The sequence below is a fragment of the Austrofundulus limnaeus genome, unplaced genomic scaffold (genome assembly GCF_001266775.1).
Source record: "Austrofundulus limnaeus strain Quisiro unplaced genomic scaffold, Austrofundulus_limnaeus-1.0 Scaffold312, whole genome shotgun sequence".
Lineage (NCBI taxonomy): Eukaryota > Metazoa > Chordata > Actinopteri > Cyprinodontiformes > Rivulidae > Austrofundulus > Austrofundulus limnaeus.
The window spans coordinates 365,148-375,039 of record NW_013952714.1 but is presented as its reverse complement, the minus strand read 5'-3'; the positions used below and the strand labels follow the sequence as shown (position 1 = coordinate 375,039).

Genomic DNA, 9,892 nt, shown 5'->3' with positions numbered 1-9,892 from the left:
TTTTAAAATGTTTGCATTCCTCTAACATTTGCTAGCGGCAGGCTAAAGTTCTTCTACATAATAAAAAAAACATTGTTAAACACCTGAGTGGTGCACTACCGCTACTAGTGGTGAGAAAGTGTATTGCAACTCCATCAACTGAAAACCAATGACATCCCGTGGATCTTACAGCCCATAGATGAAAAACATTTCTCTTTTGAGGTCCTCAAGCAGGCTATCACAGCTGAATTGTGGGTCACGGCCCAAGGGTCAAGAATCTTCTGTGAATCACATTCATACACTGGTGGGACACACATCAGAGTCTGGGTCCAACTTGTAAGTCTTCCATTGTTGACATCTTTTAATTTGTAAATAAAAAGTTTCTGTGCCTCTATATAGTCAYRAACCTCTCTATCAAACTAGAAAGAACTGCTCTGGAAGTTAGAAGGGGTGTAAAGTGCCTCGATTGGATTTAAAAAGACAGCCTCGAAATGTGTTGATATGAGACGCACTTCAGAAAATAGGTGAAAGAGAGGTTAGTGGAGTTACAGTAAGGAGGAATATAGACCCTAAATGAATAATTTAAACATGAAAAAGAAGGATTTAAAACCATTATATTTCTCCATTAAACCTTTGCAGTAACTTAATGCTGTCTTTGTAGAATTTATTGACATTTATTAGCTGTACATCTACACTTCATTAACATTTGAGGTTAATTCAAWTCAAGACAGATGCCAAATCTAATCGATCTTAGCCTTCTGAAACGGCCATAACTTGGTGAGTTTTACAGAAATATGTATAGCCTGATTGTGCAGATTGACTTAATTATAAGTGCATTGCTTTCTAAATAATGAACTTGGATTCACAGAAAAGCACAAAAAGGAAAATTGTGCCGCAAGCACCCCAGTTATTAGGTCATACCAAAGAAAATCAGATTCATCAGAAAATTGTTGTGTGGAAAGAGACGGCGTCCTACTGCTAGCAGAGCCCAGTCCATCCAGCCGAGGTGTCTAAATGAGGTCTTTGTCTAGATAAGTCCCTGTACGCAGAACTCTCTCTCCTGGAACGCTCACTGCAAGACCACTTTGTCTTCTCACGTTTAATACCGGTGTGTTTCAAGGCTGTGGTGCAAATCACAATCTCATGGTGATTTAAAGTTGGTTCTAAGCAAAAAGGAAAAAAAAGGGGTCCAACTGTTGTAAAGGTTGCCAATTGTGTTATGACTCATGCTTTTGCTTGATCTTTGAAATTCAAATCCACTCGGTTTCAGTTTTAGTCGTTTGTATTCTGCTGCTTTCGTCAGAAGGCCCCGAAAAGTGGATGACAAAGCCRTCAGAATTTCAGAAGAATCAGTTTCAGCTGAGCCCGTGTGCAGCGTTTGCACTGCAGTCGTTTTTGTTTTGTTTTTTTACTGCAAGGSGGTACCGACAAGTGAATCGATGGAGATGCTGGACTGATAGAAGCTGCCTGTAATTTATTTATTTTTTCTTTTGATAGCAGAAGGGGATGTACAAACCTCACCTCTCTTTCATCTTCAGATGACAGAGCAGAGGAAGCAGAAGCAGCGGATCGGCCTGCTGGGTCACCCTCAGCACATGAACGTCAACCCCCAGCAGCCAGCGTGAGCTCCTGTCGGCCCTCCACGTCGGCTTGGCGTCTGCGTTCGCTCCTCGCGTCGGCGTCTCACATACAGAGTGACGCCGAGTGTGAAAGTACCTTAAAACGGTAGGGAAACCCTGTAGTATAGTTAGTTATAAGGCGACGTGTAGCTCTCCCCCACACAGGTGTTACTCCAGAACGTAACCCTCAACCTTCCTTTTCTAGTTAACACAGTCAGAATTGGTGCCAAATACTTATTTATTTATTTTTGTTTGTTTGTTTTTTGTGCACAAAAGAATTGGATTTCTCAACACATGGCCTTGAACAGTTGAACTTGAATCATGATAAAATTGTTTTATTATTTGAAGGTTTTCTATTTATATCCCTGACACTATGAGCAGTATTTAATGTCTAATTTTTTTATGTTGTGCAATACGATAACTTAAATAATATGCAACCTAAACGGTGTGTGCATTTAAGTTCTGACAGTTAGTTAAATCTACTGCTTTAGTTTTTTTTTCCCCTTTGGCTCTAGATTATTATGGTGTTATTTGTTTGTACTTATACAGAAATATAGATGATACAATAAGCTGGTCTTCACAGTCGTAAGTCTTTAAAAAGCTCATCGTTTAAGAACTTCTGCAAATAGCGTACTTTGAGAGAGCAATATAAATATAGTTTACTTCTGCCTGTTTGTGTCTAAAGGTCATATCTAACTGCTAACTTGGTTTATGAGAAAATAGCTTTCTTATTTAACTGGGCTGTAACAGGAAGTTAAAATTTGTTTAAAATTTCCCTTCAGTGTCTTTGATGCTATTAGAATATGCTCAGGAATTGTGTAGTTTATTCAAAACCAATTACCATGAATAAGAGTACTTCGTTTTTGCTGCACACCACTATTAGCACCTTTTTTTTGGTCTAGCTGCTTCTGTTAACGCCTTAATTTTTTTTGTTCAAGTTGAACTTTTTAGTTGCTGTGAATGTTTTTTTAACTGTATGTATATAAGGTTTGTTACTTAGTGTACCTTTTTGCTTTTGTATAGAAAAATAAGATAGGCAGAAAAATGTTACTTGAGAATGTTAAGAATAAGGAAATGAAACAATGCTGATTTGTATATTAATGTGAAATTATTAAAAGTAATATAATCATGCTTTATTTGTGCTTTATTTGTTGTTGTAAGTCAAACTCAAGTTTTATAGCAAATATATTTTAATCATGTCTTAAAGAGTGTTTATAAATATATATTACTGACCATAATAATCATATATGTTAATGTGGCTGGTTCACTGATACCAGTTATGTATTTATATAAGTTTGTACTCTGTACAATATAAATAAAATATATGTTTTACTGGTAGAATCTGATTAAATAAAATATTTATTCGTACAAAAATTAACAATATTTTACTGGTAATTTGTCAAAGTTTACCACTGCAGTGTGAGTTTTTCACTTCAAACATGAAGTCGTTTACGTCACTGATTATTTTGGTTTTCAGAGAAACGATGTCTGCTGACTGGAAATCCTTCTCCGGTGTCTGAATCTCAAACCTCTCAGCAGAACATGATCCGCAGGGTTGTAAAAAGGTATTAAAAGTATTAAATTTAACTTCAGAATTTCTGTATTACACCCTGATGAGGAGTGAAGCGGGTCGGACTGAAATATTTKATCAAGTCAAAAATGAACCAAGCCTTTTTTTCTTTAGTAGCACACTTATTTTGTCATACCTAACTTGCATGTGAGTCATATCACAATTTCATAGTATTTTCAAATTAATGCTTTCCCCCCCATATTGCATGACTATCCCACGTCAAAATTTATGACAAGTCTGTTATCATCATCATCAGCTCATAAAACGTACTTTAGTAGAAATTCCCTAATAAACAATGTCGCCAACTGACCTTTTTACAGCGTAAGATGTAGGACGGGGAAATTTAAGAAGCATTTATCTTCATCATTTTTAGTGCAAAGCCAACATTTATAACCGTTTCYTCACTGTTTTATTGTTTTATGAATATAACCTGCTGTGAGGGGAACAGAGCAGTGAAATGTGGAGGCTTTATTCATTTATACAGGAAGCCACAAACAAAATTTTGCTCCGGGGCCAGATTTTCTCTTACCAGGATGTGATGGCCAACCTTTTGGTGCAGATAAGAGCAATAAAAACTAGATACCGCATAGTGGTAACATAATGACCCCCGCACGCACCAGTGTACCAGAACTCAGAGGTCTTTAATGTCATGCTACTAGGTGCATCCCAAAATTGTAGTGGTTTGGGGGGGGGCATTGGTTGGCCTGGTGGATAGCCCCAAATCAGAGTTAAACAACAAAAGAAATCTGAAGCTCCTWTAWTGAACAGTTTCTGAGTWATGAGCATGCATGTCCAAACACCCCCTCGGATGGAGCCCCCTCCTCAAATATGGTGCGTATTGTCAAACCGTAGTGCAGTGCAGGTCGCACTCTGCCAAATCTCGTGTTGATCAGTGCAGCAATTTTTTGTGCTACAGTTGACCAAAAATCACTGAAAAAACAAACAAATAAATAAATAAACCAWACAAAAACAATATGGCTTACGCTTCGAGTGCGGGAGGTCATAATAGAAATATTTGATGGGAGATTTAAATCAGTTGCATCATGTTACATTTAAAACTGTTTTCTAATTCAATTTAATGCTAAATCGTTTGTTCGCTGAGAATATTTAGTTCTGCAGACATATTTGCGTGATGGACCCTTATTTGTGTTTCATCACTTTTGCAGAAATCAGAGGTTTTTCAATGCTGCAGGATGGAAAGTGACTGTCCAAGAGCTTTAAAYGCAGCTTTGAATGCAAACCAGTGGCCATAAAAACAGCCATCAGGACCGGAAGTGGTCCGCGGGCCGATAGTTAGTCACCCCAACTCCGCTCATTTTTGAAATGTACTAATAAAGCCGAACAATTCTTTTTCCTCCAATCCTATCAGTTTGTTGTTGATGTCGGAGCCTGTCCCGCTGCCTCCTCCGCTCGATTCGGTTCGGTTCGGTTCGGCTCGGCTCGGCTCGGCTCGGCTCGGCTGACTGTGTTGTTTTGAAGCTCCTTCTATAAATAAGCTGTCTGCTCCGGGACGTCGGCGGGTGGGACCGACTGTCCAGCCGGGCTGTCTCGGTCCGGGTTGGTCTGTCTGGCTGACGTCAGCGGCAGGGATCCGCCGCTCGCTCCATGAGGAGCTCAACGTGACAGCCCAGCAGGACAGCAGCAGCGGGAGTTAAAAAAACACCAGCCTGCTCCGCTGCAGCCACCGGCGCACGTGCCGCACACCGAGCTCGGCTCGCGCAGGTCCACAAGGCGCGGTAAATAAGAGCCGTGGCTGCTTTGTTTCTGCTCACAGCCTACCTTTGTTCCGACCTGCATGCTGATTCAGCAACTTCATTACCTGATTGGATACTTTGATTCTTTTAAACTGATTAATTAGTCTACCTTTTTTTTTTAACAAGTTYCCCAAAAACCTACACTGGATCCAGTTCCTCCAAAAACGTTGTTCTGTTTTTACTTCAATATATTTCCTCTGTTTTTTTATTATTAGTTTTTAGCTGCAATTCTGCTATTTTTAGCCTTTAATGTTGACGTCAATGTATTTGTACTGGTGACCACCGCAAACAGCACATAACAGAAAGTGACCAAAGTAATTTAAAATGCAGTCAAATAAAAATGTAAAACAAGAACTAGAAAAGACAATATTGTGTCATTAAAACATCACAAAGAAAACAAACGTGTAGATTTAATTGAACCTGTATTTTTTTTATTGCAACTTTTAACTTCCAGCCATGCCTTTGGCATTTTAATGCTTGAGCTAAAATTTTTGCTGCTTCTAGCTATTTCAGCTGCTTCCTCAAGTTTCAGCAGGTGTCGGAGGTCATTTCTCTAAACAACTGAAATAGTTGTTTATTTAATTTATTTTTATTTACTTTTTTATAGTTGTATAGTATAGTGGCCATAATTGTATTTTAATACACTGAATAAGATTCATTTTCAAACTGCATAGGTCATTAGTTTTTAATTTTTAATTTAATTTAATTTTTATTTTATTTTACTTGTTAGGCTACTAAAGTGTTTGATGTCAACACATTGTTGTTAAAAACGTTGAGTTTGCAGTTCGTATGATGTCGGTGTGAAACTGTTGCTCCACTTCCTGTCTGTGTAAACACACGCGCGGCTCTACAAACAGAGAGGGGCTCGTGAGGAGAGGAGCGTGGAGCTCCACGAGACTCGCCCCCCCTCCCCTCCTCCCCACAGTACTACAGAAGTGGGAGGGGCTCAGGAAGGAGGGGGGTGGGGGTGGTTGTGTATGGCTGTGGCGCTGGCGGGAGAGGTGGGGGGGGGTGAGGAGCTGAAAGAGAGCGCCGCCCGACACGTGAGGCTCATGTGACGGAGCGGACTCAGTTTTCTCTCGCGGAGGCAGCGACGTGCCTGCAGTCAAGTCGCAGGGTTTATTTAACACGTCGTCACGAACCCACCCAGCGCTCCACACGCAGACAGAAGCCGGCCGCAGAGAGGGAGCCTTGCCCGGCAGAGCGAGCTCCGACCTCAGGGTGACAACACTCCACAGCAGGGACACGCTCCAGGACACGCTGTTATTCATTGATTTCTTTCTCTTTTTTTTTTCCTTTAAGCGCCGCTACCTTTTTGTTCGACTTTTATTTTTCTTGACAGCGAAATGGAGAGGATTACAAGTGCGCAACCACCTCCTTATGCACCGAAACACCCGTCAATGGATATAACTGACATGCACCGGTAAACAGACTTTTTTTATATATGTATATATTCTCTGATAAAAGACAAACAAAAACTAATAACCGTATTTTCTCTCCAAAGACTGGACTTTCCTATTTATATGTGCAAATCCAGGAGGGGTGCAAAGCGCGGGGATGAGTGCAAGGTAAAGTTCTGTTTATTGAAATAATAATAATAATAATAATAATAATAATAATAATAATAATAATAATAATAATAATAATAATAATAATAATCAAACCAGTGGTGAGAAGTTCCTGACATGGTTTGAAACCCTCTGACAGGAGACCTACAAGCTGCCGCACAGACTCATAGAGAAGAAAAGACGAGACAGAATAAACGAGTGCATCTCTCAGCTGAAGGACCTGCTGCCAGAACATCTGAAGCTCACGGTGAGTCTAAACTTATTCTGCTCAGCACTTTTACACTTTCTCTTTTGTCCCCAATTTTAAAAAAAATGCAAACTTTGCTACAAGTCGTTTATTCTGCTTGTAGTTTTAAAAAGTCGATTTAAACATTTCTGTTTGCACTTTTGGGGGGGGATTTTGACGAGGTTTTGTGTTTGGTTGGCGCAGCTGGTCGGGTGTTGGCAGCTTGTCCTCTGTTCAGCTGCAGAATGTGTTACATAAGTAAGATCAACATGCTTATCGAAGGTCTTCCTGTTTTAGACGCTGGGTCATTTGGAGAAAGCCGTGGTGCTGGAGCTTACTCTGAAACACATGAAGAGCCAGAACACGGTCCTGGAGCAGCAGCAGCAGACGATCCTGGCGTTGCAGAAGGACCTGCGGTTCGGTGAGTCTGACGTCTGGTTGTTTTTTGCCTTTTGAGACGAAACTTTGCGAGGAGCCGAGGTTTTATTGTTCGATTCGCTGCTTGTTGTTGGGACAGGTGACCGTGGAGGCGATGGAGCGGAGAGCAGCGAGGAGATATTCCGCTCCGGGTTCCAGCTGTGCATGAAAGAGGTTGTGCACTACCTGGCCAGCCAGGAGATGAGCAGGGACCCGAGTCCGTCCGGCTTCATCAGTCACATCCAGAAGGTGGCGGCTGAGATGTTCCACCATCCGAGCGGCCTGCGGCCGGACGAGCCCGCCCTTCAGGGTTCAGAGAAGGTGAAAAAGCCAATCGGACCACCGGCAGTGTCCTCAGAGGCGCCCGCCAAGAACTGCGTTCCAGTCATTCAGAGGACTTACCAGCACGGGGCGGGGGAGCAGAGCGGCAGCGACACAGACACGGACAGTGGCTACGGGGGAGAGCACGACAAGCCCAAAGCCCTGTGGTCCGAGAACTACAGGAGGGAGGGGGACCTGAAAGCCCCCGCGGCCGAGAGGACGGCCGGCGTCATCAAGCAGGAGGGCGACGAGCCTCGGGTCAAGAGGTCGAGGGCAGACTCCCCCGAGGACGAGGTCCCSTCTGTTCACGAGGTGGCAGCTCCCGGCAGCTACATGAGCTTCGCCCCCAATCAGCCCCCGTTCTGCCTCCCCTTCTACCTCATCCCCCCCTCGGCGGCGGCGGCGGCTTCGGCCGCGTACCTGCCCATGCTGGACAAATGCTGGTACCCTGGGGGCGTGCCGGTCATGTACCCAGGCATGCGTGGCTCTGCGGTGAGCCTGGCCCCGGAGTCCCTGCCCCCGTCTTTGGTGATGTCGCCGAGGCCAGGGTCCCCCGTACCCCACCACACCCTGGTGGACCCCCCCTCTGTCCATAAAGCTTTAAGGCAGGTCTGCCCTTTGAACTTGGAAACCAAAAACTGAGCCGAGGCGTTTTGGTCAAAATGGGACTCTTTGAATGTTGAACGGAGGGTGAAACAAGCAGACTGGTACCCCCCTCAGTGCACAGCTGTACTCCGGCGGTCCATCASCACGCTGGCCCCACGTCAGAACCCTTAACGGTCATCAGCCCCCCTGACTTGGACTMAAACAGGAATTTGTCGGTGTAACGTGTGGTACCCGTGAGAAGACTCAGATTCCATGTTTTGCATGTCTCTGGAACACTGTGAAGGTCTGCTTAAAGGACGCACAAAAGATTTTGAAGTTCATTTTTAAATTTATCTTGTCCTCTCCAGACGTATTAATGAATGTCAGTAAAAAATAAACAGAATGTAAGCCCACCTCACCCCCAACTCCCCCTTTTGAACAAACGGTTCAGATCTACCGTGTACGTAACGGGTCTGTGATGAATGTCGAACATTTTTTAACGTTTTAAAAAGCCCCTTTAGATGCTGCCGTAGGTCTGCGAACAAGTGGTCTACTTTCAGTGTTTGCCTCACTTTTGTACCAAAACCATAACTTAGTCTGAGACGTTACCAAGATGAGCCCACCTGGTTCACGTCGACCAGGGATGTTCCTAAAACAACATGGCTCCTTTCACTGCTGGCTTGTGCCGAACGCAGGAATTCCTACCGTTTAGAGGAATCAGGGGCGTTGCCACTTTTARCAGGTGCATCGGTTTAATCTGGGACTCAGTGGCTGATGTTTTTATTTGTTATTATTCTTTTTGGAGACCCTGTGATATACTGTAACTAATATTTCACTTGTACATTGTTATTTTTGATACGTGACCCACTGAGTGTATTTGTGTGTCTGCCAGAGGAAGGATGAGGTAGCGGTGTGATGTGGCGCAGAGAGAGTTGGTCTTGCACACAAACTCTTGCGTCCCGAGACCTGATCTGAGCTGCTTCTTTTATTTAACGCAACGATGACTGGAGTTTCAAAATAAACCTGCTTTAAATCTTGTGTCTTTAGAAAAAAGAATGTAAAGTTAAAAAAATAGAAACAACAGTTTTGTATAGAAAGAGGTTTTCTGGATTTTTATTTTGACATGTTAACGCGAAAAGTTGTACATATGCTGTATATAGTATTATTGATATATATTAAAGTATTAATAAAGGTTTTTCCTCCCCTGTGGATTTAGTTGTTGGGCTGCCTGTTGGTTCAAACGTGTTGCTGCCAGCCATCCTGACAGCTCCTCAACACACACTTACATAACACTTATGTAACCTGTAAAGCTGCACAGCCTCTGTAAATCAATAGCATGTCTTAGATTACAGGCTGGAACCAGACTCCACAGGGCTCCTAAGGAACTTAACAAAAAGCTATAATAAATTTAGTTTCATTTCTTTATYGCCGTAACACGAAGCAGTGGTAACTGTGTGGGGAGAATTAATTTCAAGACCATAATAAGGTCTTAAAAGAAGCACTTTAAAAAGAGAGAAGCTGTTAGTGGTGTTGGCATGTGAGAGTCTGAGAGCGCTTCTGAAACTTGGAGGTTGCAGAGAAACTAAAAAAGATTCACTTTAATAATTATTAATACTGATTGCAAGGCCACCTTGTGTGTTTCATGGGTGGTAATGTTCATTCTAGTTAAACAGTGAAAATAAAAAGGCCTGCATCATGGTTTGCTGCTGCTCACCACCCACCATGTCTCCCTGGAAGGTGAGGAAGTTTTTCTCTTCTTATCACAACAGTGTTTTCTTTTTTTTTTCTTTTTGTTTTGACTACACATCAGTAAAAATATCAGCTGCCTTCAAAGCAACTCTTTCCAGAGCGAC

The 9,892-nt window shown here is 42.6% G+C and overlaps 2 protein-coding genes across 2 annotated transcripts in view; both read left to right on the top strand.

Annotated features, from left to right (window-relative positions):
- Positions 1-2,729, top strand: part of itpr1b (inositol 1,4,5-trisphosphate receptor, type 1b) — a gene marked incomplete in the record, with an annotated part of 134,739 nt that extends 132,010 nt beyond the window's left edge. The window contains 1 exon segment of the mRNA XM_014021964.1: positions 1,518-2,729. Coding sequence (XP_013877418.1) covers positions 1,518-1,604 — 87 coding nt within the window.
- A 3,223-nt stretch (positions 2,730-5,952) lies between these two features.
- On the top strand, positions 5,953-9,250 carry LOC106527169 (class E basic helix-loop-helix protein 40). The gene is made up of 5 exons (XM_014021971.1): positions 5,953-6,345; positions 6,427-6,490; positions 6,630-6,737; positions 7,014-7,137; positions 7,234-9,250. Exons 1-5 carry the CDS (start codon positions 6,269-6,271, stop codon positions 8,094-8,096), a joined length of 1,236 nt encoding a protein of 411 aa, XP_013877425.1. The 5' UTR covers positions 5,953-6,268; the 3' UTR covers positions 8,097-9,250.
- Positions 9,251-9,892: the final 642 nt, after the last annotated feature.